General features: G+C 43.4%; 1 protein-coding gene across 2 annotated transcripts; it reads left to right on the top strand.

Moving 5' to 3' along the window:
• Positions 1 to 152: 152 nt before the first annotated feature.
• Positions 153 to 19,182, top strand: LOC125705952 (switch-associated protein 70-like). Of its 2 annotated transcripts, none has more exons than XM_048972342.1 (12): positions 153 to 699; positions 5,107 to 5,247; positions 7,692 to 7,865; positions 9,535 to 9,762; positions 10,694 to 10,840; positions 11,328 to 11,436; positions 12,129 to 12,310; positions 14,784 to 14,891; positions 15,250 to 15,371; positions 15,765 to 15,963; positions 17,995 to 18,091; positions 18,179 to 19,182. In XM_048972342.1, exons 1-12 carry the CDS (start codon positions 544 to 546, stop codon positions 18,295 to 18,297), a joined length of 1,782 nt encoding a protein of 593 aa, XP_048828299.1. In that variant the 5' UTR covers positions 153 to 543; the 3' UTR covers positions 18,298 to 19,182. The 2 variants fall into 2 exon arrangements, with proteins under 2 accessions (XP_048828299.1, XP_048828298.1); XM_048972341.1 differs by having other exon boundaries at positions 155 to 699; positions 15,250 to 15,416.
• Positions 19,183 to 19,566: the final 384 nt, after the last annotated feature.

Raw genomic sequence — 19,566 nt, 5'->3', positions numbered from 1 at the left:
ACACCTGTTAAGCGTGATGTACGGATTCATTTCCAGAAGGTGGCGTTAAGAGGAAGCCCAAGAGTTGTCATATTTTCTTCTGCTATGCCTTTGGCCGCTTTGCCGTTAAGGCTCCCGTTTTCTGTGCAACACCCGGTCTCCCCCAAATCGGGACATGCGCGGGGGTTAATTTCATGAAAGATGTCATCTTTCGGTTTATGGTAAAGCTGGATTCACAAGCTTTATTGTCATTCGCACAAGTACAATGAAATGCTTGTTCGCGTACCTCGCTGCAGATTTAACAAATAACGATGAACGATAAACGGCAGTAACAGAGCAGTGAATAACAACTTGCATAGCAGATCTACCCTTACTGTGCTCTTAATTGCGTTTATGAGGGTTAAGCTTCGTGTATCCAGATTTTCTAAAAAGCGTGCGTGCTGTATTTTTTGTTTGTTTATTTAAATTAATAACTAAGGGTGGGAAGATATTGCCGTAACGTCCCCGTTCCCCTTAGACGCGCATCTGAAAGGCGCATCTGCAGCTGCGGCACCGCTGGGTCACATGACCGCCGCTGGTCTCTGTGCGAGGACTCGTGGGTTTCGTGGAGCAGGACGGAGCGAAATGGGTCTGAGGGATGATCTCCTGAAGTCCATATGGCATGCCTTCACGGCGCTGGACGTGGACCGCAGCGGGAAGGTGTCCAAGTCGCAGCTGAAGGTAACCTTTTCCCCCTTTAAAGTTTGCTTTGTAAGACTTGTTTAACTGTCCGCTGCTTTCTCACAGTTTCTCGACTTGCTTAACCCACGGTGGCCGTTTCCAACATCCGCCTAGTCACTTGTTTTCCTGTCTGTCTTTTTTTATATATAATAAGGATTTTCGGCATAACATAATTATCATCTTTGTTTTTGACTTAACTGAAAATTGTCACGCAACAGACGCATAAGCTGGGATTTAGCTGTCATTTTAAAATGGTTTCTGTGACTTTATCGGATTATATGTGGCTTCTTAACCGGTTGATCATCTTGATACCGATGTGATGTGATTTTGTCTTATTGAATTGCGACTGTATGCATGGTGATGTAGACATGGATAAGTCGGTGGTTTCTTTTGCTGACGCTTGGTTACAACAGGTTAAAAAACTTTAGGGGGTAGCTAAAGGAGGCGAGGGGGAACTTATTGTCCAGTGAATGCTGTTGTTGCTTTAAAATGGAGTCTTTGCTGGACTTCATGGGCTGGGTATCAGGTGAATTTCCTTCTCGAATCGCTTATATATTTGTTATACGACAAGTTAATTTTGTGTACAACCGATGGTGTATCATTCGTTGTACTGTATAGTTTTGTTGGGAGCGTTTTTTTTGGGGGGGGAAGGACAAATTAAGTTGAATTATTAAGACAGTTGATGTATCTGTGATGTGTAACGTGTGTCTATTCCAGGAGTGGCATATAAGGCACATAGAAAGTATCATGGATATTATGTACACTCTGCTTATTACGTACTTAATATACTGTGCTTATTATGTACTTTCTGTTTAAATGTGTTAATGGAGCACACCCAAAGAAATAATAAATTAAAGCTGTCAGTCTGTAGGCTTGTGTTACACAATGGGCAGTCAGCACCGTGAGTCAAAAACAGCTCAGGAGTTATTAAAAAGGCGAATGGGGAATTTTGTGAACGGTATCCAACAAAACACCCAGCCTATATCGAGTAGCCCAAGACCCTTTGGAGATGTATACAACCTGTATTTGTTTTAAGGCGACTGATATATCACAATGAAGTCCAATACATACAAGCGCGATTTTAAATTAGAGAGAACAGGACTAAGTGAACTACAGCACGATATGGGCTCAGTGAGAGACACTAGTTTGCACGCAAAAATAACTATCCAAAAAAAAAAAATAGCTTCTATTTCTTGTTAAATCGATTTGTACAACCAGTCGCACGACAGCTCTTTACTATTTTAGATGTGTTTCTCGCGGCATTCAGGCTGGACGATAACGCTGCCACTCAGTCTTTTTGCCACTCGGTGGGAGTGAGCGCAGCGACTTCCACCTACTGTGACATCACGCGCACACCTGTTGCGGTATGACGAATGCAAGAACATCCGTTAAGAGGAGGGTGGTCTGGAAATATTTTATGGCTTTAACAACAGCTAGTAGCACCGTGATTTGCAGTCTTTGTTCTTGCAAAGTTTCGAGCGGTTGAACCTCATGAATCAATTAGAGAATCAGATGAATCACCAGGAGCAAAAGAAGAGAACCAGACCAAGCTTCAGTTACCTTTGTCCAGGTGATTGTAATGCATGTCAAAACCCTCTGATAGATGAAAATGGCTGAGCCAGTGGAAATTAGCTGGAGGATGACTATGGAGGATGACTATGGAGGATGACTATGGAGGGCTTCGAAATGATTTTTGCAACTCTTTTCTTTATTTGGTATTTTTTCCTGACTCTGGTCGCTCTCCCACCCTATGCAGCCCTCTAGACATTGCATCAGGTCATTGCATATATATATGGAGGAAACCACTGCTGTGGAGGAGAAACCCACAAGTTTAACATGTGTTACTCATGACCGCCCTATACAGTGATTCACTGTAGTCTCCTGAATTCATTTTTTCGCATCATCCTTCCTAATCATCCCGAGTTTCACTTCTGCTTCTGCCCAAAGGCTAGTCACTCGAAAAATTGACAGTGTCAGCGTAATTTAAAATAATAAAGAATTTGCCATGAATGAATCAGAGAATCTTTACACTTTTTACCGCCCCAAGTAATTCAATTATATCTGCTATCCCAGACATCATAATTCATCCCATCATAATTAGGGGTCACGCCCCGGATACATTTAATCTAAACATTAAACAACTCAAAACAACCCATCGTTATATGGAGATCTATCTTTTCTTTGTTTAAAGACCCAGACTTCAACATTTTCTTGCAAACGAATGGCTGTCCTTCGTGGAAATAAATAATTCTCTGGGAATCTCATTCGCATTATTCTGGGAAACAGCAAAAATAGTGTAAGAGGAAAAATGATATCATACTCGTACAAAAAAAGGAACGGGAACTTGAATAACTTCTTGAAGAAGAAAAAAAAATCTAAGAATTGAATGACATATATATGCTAAAAATCCCACAGAGCAAGTGCAGAAGGAACGGATGGGAACTAAATCACAGCTCCGCAATATCATACACAATGACACCCAGTTTCTCGCACAACGATTAACAAACACACAGTAACAAATCTGGAAAATATCCGGCAAACATACTCAAGCAAAACAAAGAAAAATCAATTATACCGGACATAAGGAACGTGGCAGGGAAAACCTTGCAATCACTGCAAGGAATTTGGGAATTTTACAGTAGATTCCAGGAATTTTACAGTAGATTATATACCCCTGACTAGGAACCAAATCCAATACATACTGACTCCTTCTTAAGTACTATAGAGTTACCGGGACATAATAAGGAACAAGCAGATGAACTGGACACACCATTAACATCTAAGGAACTTAGCAAAACTTTAAACATTTTTGCGACACAATTACGCCACTGTTTCTCAGTAATTCCACAACACATGAACGCCGCCCTCATTACAATAGTACCGAAACCTAATAATGACCCAGCTCTCTGCTCCAGTTACCGCCGCCTATTACTCAACCTATTACAAATTGTGAGTAAATCACTAGCCAAACAAAGTTTTATTTGAAACCAAATAAAATCAAAACAATAATTGTATCGGTAGATGAGGAAAAAGCATTTATAAAGTAAACTGTAGCCTCCATCCATTTTCCGAACCACTCGTCCTTCTGGGTCACGGGAGGTCCAGACCCTATCCCAGAAGCCCCACGACATGCAAACTCCCCACACTTGTAATCCAGGTTCGAACCCTGGTCCCAGAGGTGGGCGGCTGCAGTGCTAACCACTGCACCACCATGCAGTGGTGGAATTGTTTATTTGAAACACTATAAATTTGGTTTTGGAGAGTCCATTCTTAGGATAGGAATACTTTACAGCTCACTAATGACCACAGTCGTCACAAATGGATTAATATTGAAGAGCTTTACGCTGCACAGGGGGAACAGGCAAGGATGCCTACTTGCTCAATCACTTTTTGCTCCGTTCATCAAATCTCTCTTTGCTGCTGTACGACAAAACAGAATCCAGGGAAGTTAAATCCTCTGTACCCAACACAACATTAGTCTTTATGCGGATGATGCCTTGCTTTATCTCCAAGAGCCAGCAAAATGTCTAGAAGAAGTTATCAAGCTCTTTAATTCATTTTCTGAAATATCTGATAATGCCATTAAAGGGACAAAATCAACAATTCTCCCCATTTGTTGTGAGTGCTGGAATACTGCAGCTCAAAACCCACCTTCCCTATTCCCACTGGTAACATTACGTATCCGGGCATGAATGTTTCGTATCAGACTGTCAGAGTTGTTTCACCTAAACTTTGCTCCAATAATAACAACAATAGAAGATGTTTCAATTACATATCACGCAGTGGCTAAACCTTCCCCAAGAATACAGTACATATTTATGGAACAAATTACTGGGGCTCCTTTGTCATTTCATTAGACTCTCCTGTTAATTAAGTGTGCATTGTCAGAGGTGGGAGTACTATATACTGCATTCTATTAAAGGTACAGTAATAAAAAAAGGAAAATACCTTGTTTTTTTAAATTATTTTTTATTTGCACTTTCTGTAGTCAAGAACGTGTTAAACATGCCCTCCATTGCACATCATGAGTTGCGAGGTTCAGACTCTGTGATTTAGGACAGCAAGATCCGGTGTCGCTTGGTTCAGTGAATGTCAGCCCTGCCTGTCCGACTCCAAGCCCTTTCGCTGTATCAGTTCCTATCGGAGAGGATATGCATTGTGTTCCTGTCAGACTGGCACCAGACTGGAGCCTCAGCTGACCATGTGCTCTGGCATGATAAAGAGGCACTTTTTCTACGGGTCATTTATTTATTTTTTTTTTAAACAAAGCTACAACAATGCAGGGCAGTCTGGGTAAATTCTCACCACCTTCTGTGTTTTTTAAAAGGGAACTTTTTTGATGTCATTTTGAAAAATTATATTGATAGTATAGTGACTAGCCTATGTTTTGGTATGAATGGATCGCAGGTTTTGTCACACAACTTGTGCACCGTGATGAAAATCCGGCATGACCCGGTTGCTCTTGAGGAACACTTCAAGGATGACGATGAGGGTCCTGTCTCCAACCAGGGCTATATGCCCTACCTCAATAAGTTCATACTGGACAAGGTAAGCTCCCACTGACATGCTTCGCAACCTCTCTTCATCTTTGAGGACTGTCCTTTCGAGAAAGTTGTGAAGGATGATGTCACATTGCTGATATGTCGGAGCCTAAGGATAGTAAGACGACCCAGAGATCTGGAGATGTGCAGTCACACCTCTGCACTTGGGGGGGGGGGGGGGGAAGCCATGCATCTCCTCTAGCACCCATATGAGCTTCCTGCCATCTAGCTTGAACTGTTTTGTTTTGTTTTCCTAATAGTGACATGAAGTAACTGGAAATGGTTAAACCTAAACCACCGTAACATCGAGATCTTCCTCTCATCTACACAGCGCTCATTTCAAGATGGCGACTGGCCATTTTTTCATTCTGCCCCTCCAGCACCCCCGTGTCTCTCTAGCCCACGCTGCCACAGTGGAGTGTGGTCACAGTAAGGCACGGCGCAGGGGCCTGTCTCCTGCCTTCCCCTTGGCCTTACATGCTTGCTAGGAGCCACACACTCTTGAAAATGCTGCATGCATTGTTCTGCTAGACCAGTGAGGTCATACCGCCCAGAAAAGAAGCAAGATCCAAAATAGGAAAGCAAAAGTTACCCACCCTACACATGTCCGGTGTGTGTTTAGGGACCATCCAGGTCACATGCATACGCAGATTGTTAGCCTCTGCCAGTATTCTTCACAACTTATTTTGAGTCTTATGTTGAGTTTGTGTATTATATAGTATGGTCTGGCAGCATGCCTTTTGTTGGGCAAAGTGGGAGTAGGCTCTCCTTAAACGTACTCTTCATATGCTTTTATTATTTATATGGTGTATAATATTGTTTTATATATTAAGAAAAGATTTTCACATAAATATATGGCTCAGTGGTGAGCAGTGCTGCCTCACAGCTCCAGCGTGCGGGTTCGAATCGTGCCATCGCTCCATGTCCATGTGGTGTTGGCATGTTCTCCCTGTTTCACAGGTCTTGTTTGAGTGCTCCTCTATCTTCCTGTCTTAAATCACTAATTGTCATCTCACAGTTGCCTGTGGTCTGTGACTGTGTGTGAGTGTGCTCATATGCTCTGCGATGGACTGGCATTCCAGCCAGGATGTACCCCTGCCCTGTGCTGTCTGGAATAGGCTCCGTGCCCCCTACAAGGCTGACCAGAATTAGCGGTTAGAATATAGATAGATAAATATGTGAAAAAGACTTCCACATTAGACTATGAACAGCTTTGGGGAAACAGAAAACGAACAGAAATCTGTTTCTACATTACCTTCTCCTCTCCTTCAAATGCTAATGAATGTGGACTGAGAGGCAAATGGGGCTATGCTTGTTGGCCTTTTTAACAAGGCCGCCGTTGTTGAGCAGAGGAGAGTGGGAGAACATACTGGATGGGCAGACTGGGTGGAGGGAGGAGCCTGACCTGGGAGACAAAGCAGGCATAGCAGAGATGGCTGGGCTGCAGAACCTTGGCTGCTGCACTTCAGCCATCCTTTATAATGCCTTTATAATGCAATTATAGCACATTCAGTGCACCTTCATAATACGCTCATTGGACATTCATAAGCAGTATGTAACTATACAATAACACCCTAACATCCCTTAACAGCTTTAATATATAGTAATAACAAACATTATATGATCATACAATTATACTGCTTGTAATTATTATATAATGTTTGTTATTAATGTATATTAAAGCTGTTAAGGGATGTTAGGATGTTAAGGGATACTTACATGCTGCTTATGAATGTTCTACGAATACATTATGAAGATGCAGTTAATGTAAAGTGTTACCTAGTATGTTAGGTGATAGTCTGGACACTTAAACATGGCGTTTAGGATTACAAGAATTTATATTCAAGGATAAAGTAAAATATATCAGTAAGAGGAACAAATACGTATATATCTGTTCAGTTTTTTTGTTTGCTCTTCAAAGCTGCCATTTTTGTTCTGCTGCCGTTTCATTATGTGTTACATACAACACTGAAATGTAATGTATTTTTTTCACTTATGAGTAACTTAAACCTGTTAGACTGGCTGTTACTGTCTTTTAGTCTCCCCCCTCCTGCCCTGTTACTGACTTTTCTGCAGCACTACTTGGTGTTGCACAAATGTAATAGTACACCCGTACTTAATGCATTAATTAACCAGAAACAATGTGTTAGTTATGTACTGATCCCATGTTCATTCATCATTAATCAATCATAACGGTTCATGTATTTCATAGTTACTATATTTGTTCATGATTACTACTTGAGTAGTAACTGATTTACTGAGTTACTAAACGACTGCCCCTTCAAGTGTGACTGAGTTTTCCAGTAAACGGTGTTTCCGTGGCAGTGTGGTCTATGTTTATTTTAGCATTAATATTAGTTGCTTACAGAGAGCATTTCCTGTTCAGCATCACTTTTATGTTTTAGAATGGGGAGCAAGTAGGCATAAGAAGGTTTGCCTTTCATACCACAGGTCCAAGACAACTTTGACAGACTGGAATTCAACAAGATGTGTTGGACTCTGTGCGTCAAGAAAAACCTTAACAGGAACCATCTCCTCATCAACGAGGAGGACGCGTTCAAGGTCTGGTGCATTTTCAACTACCTGTCTGAGGACAGATACCCCCTGGTCATCGTCAGCGAAGAGGTGAGCCTGGGCCTCTCTTTGTCCCACGGGTGAGAGTTGCTTTATGAAGCCGTCAGCATGCTGTTTAACAGACATGTTGGCATGGACTCCGCTGCAAGTGAATTGTGGGTAAAAGTTCAAAATGGAGGTGTTTTGTTGTATGAGGCATTCTGCAAATTGTAAATGCCATATCAGCTCAACGTACCCACAGTACACTATAGTCGAATGTGGAGCAGTAACAATAGTCACTATAATTTTACGTAACATTTTGTTTCTTAATTCTTGATGGAGTGCAGGGTTCAATGCCTGTTATTACTTTCAGCAAGGACATTTAAATAGCTTCAGTATTCAGAAAAGTATCTGTCGAGCTAACAAAAGGAGATTGCGGAGGGTTCCTAAGATACTAAGGAGGATTACGGAAGAATCTGTGATAAACAATACTGTGTATTGTTATCAATCAACAGTTCCTATCTGGAACGGAATTCTTAAAATCGCATTTAGTATAACAATACAATCTATGTTAATGAGATATCAAAACTGTCAGACAGATTGGGAAAGAGACATTGCTTGTCCCGGTATACACCTTTATCTTTTATTATTCTATAATCTTTAAAAAAAAACATGTGTTGTTACTCTGACTCTGCTCTAAGGCAGATGAGAGCTCTTCCAACTTGGGTAACAACAATTTTTTTTCCACTGAAGGGAACTATCTAGGTTGTAAATAGACCTTGTGTGTGTAAAAATGACCATATATGGGAGAGAACAAAAATTTCCTCAAATGACATCACCGGCACCAGATCTGATGCTCATTCATGTAGAAATAGGCAATGAAGTGAAAATGAAGCAAAAAGCCAAATTATAAAGCTTAACATTAGGTTTGAATATTGATACAGGTATGAACAGAGTCCTTGAATATAAATAATAAAAAAAAATATATATATATATATTTACAATATATATTGATCACTTAGTTGTGTACGTAGTGGAGATTACTTGTTGGTAAATGGAAATGAGAAAGACAGTTGTGATGCATTATGAAGCATCTTCTGAGAGCCCTTGGTCTAAAAATGAGCACCAGTCATGTGCAGTGAAGCCAAATCTGGCTTTCCAGTCAAAGGTTCCGTATCTACAGGGTGCTTTTCAGAGCCAGTGAAGCACGGAGCACTGCTTACGTGTTATAAGTATGTATTTACAGGCCGAGCCACTTGCATGTGAATGTGCCCATGTCGATGTCTTCTCTCCTCACGTCTATTTCCCATTAATCGGCTGCACACGAGCCTTCACTCGTTCCGAAAGTCTTCCGATGTAAAGCGTAGTTACGTATGTGAGAGCAGCTTCACCTTTGAAAAAGACACAAAGAGAGCAGGAGTAGCTGTGCTTTTAAACAGAGCCACCAGCATCCCCTCGAAACATTCATTTGTCTTCGTGGGAGCTGAGGGTTCCCATAAGGCTCCATTGAATTGCTAGAAGGCCATTCAGGGAGTGTGACCTGCTCTGGTGGCCCATGAGCTGCCGGAGGAAGGGAGTAAGCTGCTTCCTGGCACAGTGGGACGCTGATTCACACCGGCATTAGCCGTCCTCTCACTGGAAACCGCTTGAATTTCTGGAAATGGACTTGAAAAAATGTGATGCACCTGTTACGCTTAATTGGTCGTGAGTCACAGGCCAGTCTCACCACGCTTGCCCACAGATTGAGTTTTTTCTCCGGAGGCTGACGGAAGCTATGGGCGGCGGCTGGATCGTGGAGAAGTTTCAGAAGTACAAGATGCAGCTGCAGAGGAAGCAGAACTGCCTGAGTGTCTGGGAGCTGATCGAGCTCGTGGGCATGGGCTACTTCAGCAAGGGCATGGACCGGCAGACCCTCTCCATGGGCATCACGGAGATCTTCCAAGAGCTCATCCTAGGTGTCATCAAACAAGTGAGGCTACCACCCTCTGGCCAGGGGCATATTCGACCACGGCCGTCACGCCCACCACCAGCTACTAGCTTTTTATTGTTTTGTTGGTCTCAGGTTGGTCAGTGGTTGCAGATGATGGGTGATCAGTGCACACTTTCCCTTCACATTTGTCAAATAAAACCAACTCGGATGATTCCGTTGTAATTGCCGTCAGGATCAGTCGGGGATACGTGGCAGAGTTGCTCAGAATTCACATTCGGTAACATTTAAGATCTGCCAGGTAGTAAGACAAACCGAGGTGCTTAGCTGCCCTTCCACAGAACAGCCAGAGAGTTGATATTCAGGCCTCTCGCCTCTGGGAGATGCCGCAGCCTGTGGGGTTTGGCTGCTCTCGGCGCCATCGCCGCTGCTGTTGGTTTTGGAGCTGCACACGGTGTGAATGGCGCCCTTTCAGGGCTCTCCATTTGATGTCTCCCCTGGCTCCGTCTGAACGCCCGCGACTGGAATGGCACAGCGCTGCCGTTGCCAAGCGCTGCCAGCTGCGGACTTTTTGCTCCACGCTAGGAATGCCGCGGAGGTGCCCCTGCGCCCGCCGCCATCGCTCGCCAGCGCTGCTTAATATGCAAACTTAACTGGCTTTCAAGTACAACACACAGACACCGAGGACGTCCGAGCAGCTGTTTGTTAGTTCATGCCAGGAAAACACGGCAGATGCAACACTTCTCATCACCTAGCTCCTTAGATTAGCATTTCAGGTATACGGGGGATTGTCTGCGATAGTTTTCTATGATAGTCATTGACTCGGCAGGGGAAATCCCCTTTTGGAAATAACAATGAAGGTGTTTAGACTTTTAAACATTATGTGGCCCTGATTAATGCCTGAGGGAAACCTCGTAATGACGAAATGCCAACGGACCACATTCCAGTGCCATGTTCTATGCTCTGACTGCAGGGATATATGATGAAAAAAGGTCACAAAAGGAAAAACTGGACAGAGCGCTGGTTCGTGCTGAGACTGAGCTCCATCTCCTACTTTGTGGGTGAGGACTTGGCAGAGAAAAAGGGGGATATTGTGCTGGACAGGAACTGCTGTGTTGAGGTGAGAGGTCAGACGCTGCCGTGCTTTTTGGACCCCGCGCCTATCCGTACTTTCTTGCCATTACTACACTATGGACTTTCGTGAGGCTTATATATAATGGATCCTGGAATAAAGCATCCTGGCTAATATTGTCTGTTATTGTGTTTATTGCTGGAAGTTTTATATTTTTGTTTATGACTAATATGGAGTGGACATACTGGGAAAAGGTTCTTGCACATATTAATTGGCTAAATAAAGCTGATTGTGATTTTAGGTATTTGGTATAAAGTAAGTCAGGTATGCTGTGAAAATAATCATATGACTGAATAGTAATTCATAGTACCTATAGTAAACAAAGACGGGAATAGTAAGGAATGCCAGAGTGGTAGATTTTCGCAATGATTTCCAGTTCGGTTTCATTGTTTCCATGTGATAATCATGATGTACGCTGATGTCCATGCCCTTCCCGTCTGAAAGGAATGTGCTTGAAGTGTTTTTTTCCCCCCAGTCTTTACCAGACAAGGAGGGAAGGAAATGTCTTTTCATCATCAAATGTTCTGACAAGAGTTTTGAGATCAGTGCGTCGGACAAAAAGAAGAAACAGGAATGGATTCAAGGTACTGTACAGCTTCTCTCACCATATGCAAAAGACCGTTTAAAAATAAGCCGTCAGGCCCTTCTTCCATGCATCAGTGACTCTAGATTTGTGTATTTAGTCATAGCTGTTGACTGTTGCTATTAAGGTTTTGTATTCATTTTGTGTCCCTATTCATGTTGCGTCTTTTTCACTTGGTGTACGTTTCCTTGATGGGGCACACATACTGAATAATAACTGAGTTACTACTGAGGTACAAATCATGAACAAATATAATTGCTACTTGAGATAAAAGATGTCACGGTTAATTAACGATGAACAAACGTGAGATCAGTATTTCACTTGTGTTATTCATTGTTCCTTAGTAGTTCCTTGTTCGTTTCTCCAGTAGTTCACAAAGGTTTACTGAATTAACAGATATAGTAAATGTAGTGACTGCTTGGGATGAAAGATGCATTGTGATTCTTTAATGATAAATTGACATGAGATCAATGTAAAATTTAAACTTTGTGGTTAATTAATACATAAGTAATAGTACAATACTATATTATTTGTGTCCCATCTAGTGTTACCTCTTGAATCCATAGCTGTACATTTGCTGCTGTAACTGAGTATAAAGACCTTGGGTTACTTTGACCCTGTAGTCCCATGTGGTTAGCCTGATGCTGCATCTACCCCCCTGACCATGTGGCTCTCCCTGTGCCCCCCCCTTAGCCATCCAGACCTGCTTGAACCTGATGAGACTGGGGCTTCCGTCACCTCACCACGACGGACGGCAGAAGCGCAGGGAGCTGCGTCTGCGGCAGCAGGCCGAGCAGGAGGAGCTGGAAGACAGGATGAAGCGGCTGCAGGCCACCAACGAGACGCGGCAGTGCGAGCTGGAGACCCTGAGGATGGTACGGTCCCCTCGCCGCCTCCCTCCGCACGCTGAGCGAAAAACAAAGTCCGTCATTTGAAAGTGCGAACCGGGTAGCCCATGTCAGGATATAGAGCAGGGATCCCCAATTCTGGTCCTGGAGGGCCAGTCTGCAACATTCCAAGCTAATAATTGCGAGCTAATTTTACGTGTGTTTAAATAACGCATGTTGCCATCCAGGTAAAGAAATGGGCATGTAGTGCAAACATCCTGCGAACGGCATGCATGCTAGTTTACAATTATGGGATGCAGGGTCGTCCTTCGTCACGCACGTTAATGATGCTTTTTGTTGTTTACTTACACTGCTCACTCTGCCTGCCTTATTGTCTTGGGGGACTCTAATTGCCCCGCCCCCCCAGCTCACATTTTATGACACTTTTTAAAAGGCTGGTGAAGAATGGGTGCCAGATAAGATAAGAGCCTTTAACACCAACAGGATGTCCTTTATAGATGCTGCCCATGCGGTGCCTGACTGTCGTGTGTTTGGTCCCTTGGATTTGGGCCTGACGGAGTAGCCAATGGCTGATATGCGAAGCTCTCATTGGGCGAGCCTTGGAGCTCTAGTGAGGGGTCCCAGTGCTCTGGAGTAAGGGGGGAATCTCTTTTCCCCCGCATGCGAGTCCCCCCCACATCCCCAAGCATCTTGCACACGCCTGCTGGTCCAGTGTGTTTATTCAGCTGGGAATGTTATTTTAACAATGAGATGATCATATACTCAGTCATAGTTAATTTAAATGCTTGTGTACACGAAAGCACTGGCACGTGTTGTATGCATAACAGGATCTGAATATATGCAGTCAACATTTTATTATTTTTGTTCTTCATCGTCATTGTTATTTCTAGCTGTTATTAACCATATAAAATATACATTTTTTCTGGCCTGATACTGATATTCAAATTTTGAGTATATACCAATACCATCCAATATTTTTTCCGACATTGAATCAGATATTTGTATCAGTATATTTCAATTACCATGTCAGACCATCTGCATTTAGTCTTATATGGGATTGTTTGAGCATATGAGATATAGAATAGAATAGGAAAATACAATGGTCATGTTGCTCAAACAAAAGCTATGTCACTGCATCACAAGAAGAAACATCCATTTTTACTTTTCTTCAGGCTGGATCTGATGGAAAATTGGATCGGATTCTTACCCCTCCCATTCCATGTTTAGTAGTGTCGGCCCGATGCTGAAAGTGTGTGTTGGATTGGTACCACCTCAATTTTTAGGGTAAAACCCATCTCATGTTTAAAAAGTTTATCAGTAGATTGAAAACGACTCTCATTAACTTCACCTACTGTATAAAGACCAGACTTGAAATGAGTCTACATCCACGACCAAAAGGTTTGAGAACGACAAAAGTATTGGTTTTCACAACGTTTGTTGCGTCAGTGTTTGTAGATCTGTTTGTCAGATGTTTCTGTGGTATAGTGAAGTTCGAATTTGTGGTGTAGCTTTCATCACAATGCAGAGAAATCTGAAGGAATCAGAATCCTTAAGTAATATGTGATAACGTTGGAACACATGCTTTAGCAAAGCATTGATGCCACTGCGTTTCCTGCCGAGCCCCTTAGAGATTAAAAAGCTGAAGTTTTGGGGGGCATTTTCTGTGAGAACCGCTAGTTTACGCAGGGATCCGTTTACCCAGTAAGCTGAACAGAGGTTGTTGGCCGTACAGGGAGTGAATGCAGAGTACTGACATTTATTGTGCTTTTTTTAAGTAACAGTTTCACTTCCCCAAAAGAAAACCAGAAACACCTTGTGTTTTTCAAATGAAGTCTTACATTTACACTCCATCTCTAGATGCTTCATCAATGAAGCAGAAAAGCCTAAAAGTAAGACGCAAAGGTCATCGCTGCTCAGCGTGCAGGAGCTGAATCATTTTGACACCTCTGCATTTTCTCTGAGATTTAAGACAAACACTTTAAATGAAAATCCCCAAAGTTTCCAGAGAACTATAAAATAGTTCTTTCTGTGGATACATATTTGCAGTTATTACTAGTTCTCAGTTCCTGTTTTCACATATTTAATGCTCCTTGTTAAAAACACTCTGTTACCATTTTTTTCACCACAGTTTCATAGTATGCATGGTCCTCTGTAAATGGCTGCAGTCATTTAGCTGAATTTGTCGTGACCAGTGAAATCTATATGTAAGTTGATTTAGCGCATGCTTTATAAAGAAATTGCAGACTTAGGAGATCCTGTTTTTCAGGCACGAGAGACCACAGAGTTCTAAAAACAGGCCTCTCCTTTGTTCTTGGTGTGCATTTGGCACCTGTGCGATGTTCCTGTCTGGAGAGACAGAGAGCTCCCTGAGTCAGCGGAGGAACAGGCTCTTTTGTGAGTGTGACCCCACTGGCTCTTTGTGTGGGGCCGCTGGAAGGCTTCCCTGGCCGGCCAGTCCGGGCCCAGTCTTACCGGCCCCTTCTCTCCGCATTCCCAACAGAAACTGGAGGAGGCGGCAGCCAAAGCCGCGCGGGAGGAGAGGATGCGCCTGCACACTCAGAGGGAGCTCCAGGACCGCTACAGAACCGACCTGGAGAGGGAGAAAATGGTGGGTGCTGCCTCTGTGCCCATTGTAGGGCTGCCCTCTGGATTTGTATGCAGTTCCAGAGCCAAATAGCGTGAGCGTTTTCTGCTTGGGTTTCTGGCCGAGTTGCTGGGAATGTTGTCGTGCAGTTCCAGTTGTTTCTGGAAACACCGTTGGCTTTTGTCTTAAACCTATGATCGCGTGTTACTGCTTCTGCTGGGAAAGGCCGTCGGTCCGTAAAGTGCAGCCCCGCCCACTGCCTGAGCCCTGCCCCGCCCACTGCCTGACCCCTGCCCCGCCCACTGCCTGACCCCTGCCCCACCCACTGCCTGACCCCTGCCCCGCCCACTGCCTGAGCCCTGCCCCGCCCACTCGTACACAGGTACGGCTGCAGATGGAGCAGCAGGTGGCTCAGAAGTCCAGCGAGCTGGAGCAGTATCTGCAGCGCGTGCGCGAGCTGGAGGACATGTACCACCGCCTGGAGGAGGCGCTGGAGGACGAGAGGCAAGCCCGGCAGGATGAGGAGGCTATGCGCAAGCTGCAGGCCAGGTCATATCCACCATTCACTTAGTGTACTGCAGACAATGGTTCCTGACCTCACCTAGGAGGAAATGGATGAGTCTGATATCAAATGAAATGAGTTTTGGCTACATTTTCTTGGTTCATTCCATATTAGCAGAAGAAGCTGTAAGCCGTCTGTCCATCTGGCCGTCTTTCTGAGCTGAATTTGCACATCACATGCTGTAATGGCCTGTAAATGCCTGAGCAGATTTGGCTCTGTGGAGGGAGCTTCTGCCACCGCCGCCGATTTCTGGACCGTTACCCAGACCCCGCGCCGTCGGAACACACGAAACGGGCACAGTCTTGCACACTCACTTGGCCCGTTGGCGCCCGCAGGCTGCTGGAGGAGGAGGCGACAAAGCGCACGGAGCTGGAGCAGATCCACCTGCAGCAGCAGCGAGCCATCGCCCAGACCCAGTCGGAGAAGCAGCAGCTGCAGAACGAGCGGCTCGCCAAGGAGGCCGCGCTGCAGGACGCCATGGAGCAGCTGTCGCAGCTGGAGAGCGAGAGGCAGGGGGCGCTGGAGCAGTACCAGGTGGGGGGGGGGGCGGGGGCTTCGCGTGACGTTAGAGTTGCAGTTTATAGCTTTTAATCAGAATCAGAATAGAATCTATCTATCTATCTATCTGTCTGTCTGTCTGTCTGTCTGCCTGCCTGCCTGCCTGTCTGTCTGTCTGTCTATCTGTCTGTATGTATGTAAGTAATTCTGGACGTTAACTAATTTGCATGGTAACTACTTTGATTTCCATGGGGAGAATACTGTTTTGGTGGCACGAGGTGCTGGTCATGATGGACACGGTCTTTAGCCAAAAGGGAGTCTTTGTAGAGTGGTTGGGGTGTAAGGGATCAGGTGTATTAATATGTCCACCAGTTTATCATTTATCCCTCGACGGAGTGCTAATAATGCCTTTCTAAATGTTTATGATGAGCTCTTACATTGAGGAAGACACTCAGCATCTCTGCTCGGTGGAAACATATTTTTTTTAGGTTTTGCTTTATTCTTCTTGTAAAAGATCTGTAATTGCCTGAAGATTATTTTAATTTTGACTAGCAAATCAGAAAATATTTAACCTAATTAAAGCTCCGTACATTTAATTATAGCATTAACCATCAATCGGTGCCACTTCACAATAAAGCTACCCTTATAACGGGATTATGAATGGTTTATAAGCAGGTAATTAATTAGGTTGTAACACTTTGTAAATCATCCCTAGACAATTTTAAACGAGTCATACCACAGTTTTCGACTTATTAATGAGTTACAACCATTTATAAGTGGCAAAGGGTAGCCTTATTTAAAATGGTATCCATCAAACTTCCAACCACTTTTCTTGGTCAGGGTCACAGGGTATTATAGCATTATTGTAGAACTAAAAGCCAAATTTCAAAGTCAACATAATGTATGCCAACCCAGACCGTCTATTACCAGGATAAGGCACACCTGGCATAACTTCATTTTAACTAGTACAAATCATAACTTTTACTAGTAAAAACTGTGTTGTTACTAGTATAAATTCATGTTATAGATATCTATAACCCAATTTATATATTTACATTGATTTCCATTGGATTTTTGCCTCATTTGTCCAAAATAAAATTTTACTAGTAAAAAGTCGCATCGTGGACATCTATAACTCAGTTTTACTGAAGATATCTATTGAACTAGCAAAAATGTGATTTTTATTAGTTAGAATGTTATTTTTGCTGGTAGAACTCTAGCGATGATGACTGAGCCAACCGTTAAAAGACGGTTTTTTGGTTTGCCGTGCAGAGTGTGTAGATGGTGCCTGTTATTTTTTAAGGAAGTCAGACACGGCTGCCATGTTTGCTAGGCCACCGAGTATCTGTAGGGGGCCTGACCTCCCTCCTTCCCTGCCCAGAAGCCGGTGGGCCCCCTTTTCCTCAAGCATCTCTGTACCCTCTGGGTCTTTACGAAATGCAAAATCTGCACTCCATCTTGTGCTTATGCAAAGTGTGTCGTGCGGCTTGACCAACATGGAAATTTTGTCTCCGTGACAGATGCTAAAATTTCCAAAAAACTGTTAATATCAGGTGGATATTATTTTATATGGCTAAAATGAACTATAGTTTAATTGCCGGTCGATCACAAACAGTCCTTCTGTATTTTATATTATCTATGACTTTTTGTGTTATGTGTGTGTTTCATCGTTGACGCCTGAGTTTGCCCCCTAGCCTTAGACGTTGCACATTTAGCTGGTTGTGGGTGTCGGTTTTCTTTGGGTGAAATCCAGCTATTTCCACCGAGCAGAGATGCTGGGTTCGTCATAAACATTTAGAAAGACATTATTAGCGCTCCGTCAGCAGGTTTTCGACCGATAAATGATAAACCGGCAGAACCGTAATATTGGGCGATATATCCGTTTGTTTTTTGGCATTTGGTTTTTTTTCTATTAATTGAGAATCTGTATGATTTGCCAGCAAGATTCCACACATTCGATGTATTAAAATGTCAATCTTGTAAATGCTGTGACAGAAGTGTTGTGGCTACTGGAGTTTCCGGACACGCTGTATGTGATTAATAATGACGCTCATGAACATGTAACAGGAGGTGATGAAGAAACTGGAAAATGCAACGATTAAGACGCAGAGCTGGAAGGACAAGGTGGCCCAGCAAGAGGGGCTGATCCGCCTCATTCAGCCAGGTAGGGGGCGGCGTGGAGCACGGAAGTAGGGCGCCCCCCCAAGGCCATGCGGTTTCATGCTCTGTCGCTCTCTCTCTGATTACTTAGGCTCCAAGGGACCCCAGAGGATCACAAACTGGGGGCCTGCGGCCTTCACCGACACCGAGCTGAACCTGAGGGAGAAGAGCTGGCAGGAGAAGAAGAACAGGCCCGGACAAACCCAGTAGCGAGCTGCTCTCACACGCGCAACCCGCCTAGCGTTTCCGTGACGAGGACACCAGCCGCGCGGCACGTTAGCAGCTAGGCATTACCTATAACCCTCTGTCAGTCGTTCGTTGGAAGGTTTCGGCTCCTCTGTCGTTCTCAACATCATGTAGCTGGAGAGGTTTTCGAAGAGGTAACATCTCCAGAGCAGCTAGTGGGACCCAACATGAATCCACTGTTCTGAGGCAGCTTAGGAGCCTGGCTTCATACACGTAGTAATTTTTTTTTTTTACCTAAAATGAATAATTAATGCAGGATTTAAATGGTCATTTTGAATAGTTTTAAAGCTTTTTTTAAATAACTGCACATTCCAGGTTTTTAGTTGACATTTCATATTTGTTCTTGTGTTTTTTTTTTTGCCAAAGTGTAAGAATGATAGGTGCCCAATTTCATTCCTTTATTTATCAACACTGTGATTTTTTTCTTGCCATCGTTAATAGTTTGTGGGGCAGAGAAAATGTAGCATAGAAATGCCACAAAAATTCATGTATAGAAATATATACTTTTAGAAACATATACATGAAACTAACTGTGCTTAAACCCCCCCAGCTAATCATGCAAAATGTAAACAGCAATGTTGTCTGTGTTGTTTAGAGCATTTTTATTCAGCGTCTTAAACCGAAAATTCGCGTAATGCCAAAAAAAGTTTTTAAATGTTTAATGAAAAGTAACTTGTCGTCACATATCCCTAGGACATTTATGCAAGTCTCAGCTTGCATATTCTGCAAAATTTAGTGTGTTAAGTTACAGGACTAATGTGTTCAGCTGTGTCAGTCCTAGTGAGAACTGTTGCAGCCGAAATCTGTACTATAGTACACTTACTGTAGTAAAATGTTTCTGCAGCCCAACATCAGCGTCTGTATATGGAGTCAATGGACCCGTTTTTCTGCATCATTACTGTTTTTTTTTTTACTGTTGACTGTTTTTTCATAGATGAAAAAAGACACATCAGATATTTATCATTAAGGTATCTAAAATAGCCCAGACGCCAGACAATGCAGGGTTGGAAAAAGCGGCAATTAAGGGCATTTAGCATTTTGAACAACCTGTGAAAATAGCTCCATGCATCCAGTAATTTATCCACTAACAGATCAAGAAGGGGCTTAGAGCCTCTCATGCAGCAGAGGGCGCCAGAGAGTGGAACACTCTGGATTTGATACCAGTCACAGAGCTACTCCTACATTAGCAAGAAAATAAGGCTGAAAACGCCATTTCATATCATAATGCAACAT

Source organism: Brienomyrus brachyistius, chromosome 13 (genome assembly GCF_023856365.1).
Source record: "Brienomyrus brachyistius isolate T26 chromosome 13, BBRACH_0.4, whole genome shotgun sequence".
NCBI classification, from domain to species: domain Eukaryota; kingdom Metazoa; phylum Chordata; class Actinopteri; order Osteoglossiformes; family Mormyridae; genus Brienomyrus; species Brienomyrus brachyistius.
This window is presented reverse-complemented; position numbering and strand designations above follow the sequence as displayed.

Coding starts and splice junctions, on each gene's coding strand:
- LOC125705952 (XM_048972341.1), top strand. CDS start 544: ATGACCGCCGCTGGTCTCTGTGCGAGGACTCGTGGGTTTCGTGGAGCA. Junction 700..5,106: donor TGTCCAAGTCGCAGCTGAAG/GTAACCTTTTCC, acceptor AATGGATCGCAG/GTTTTGTCACACAACTTGTG. Junction 14,892..15,249: donor ACCTGGAGAGGGAGAAAATG/GTGGGTGCTGCC, acceptor ACTCGTACACAG/GTACGGCTGCAGATGGAGCA.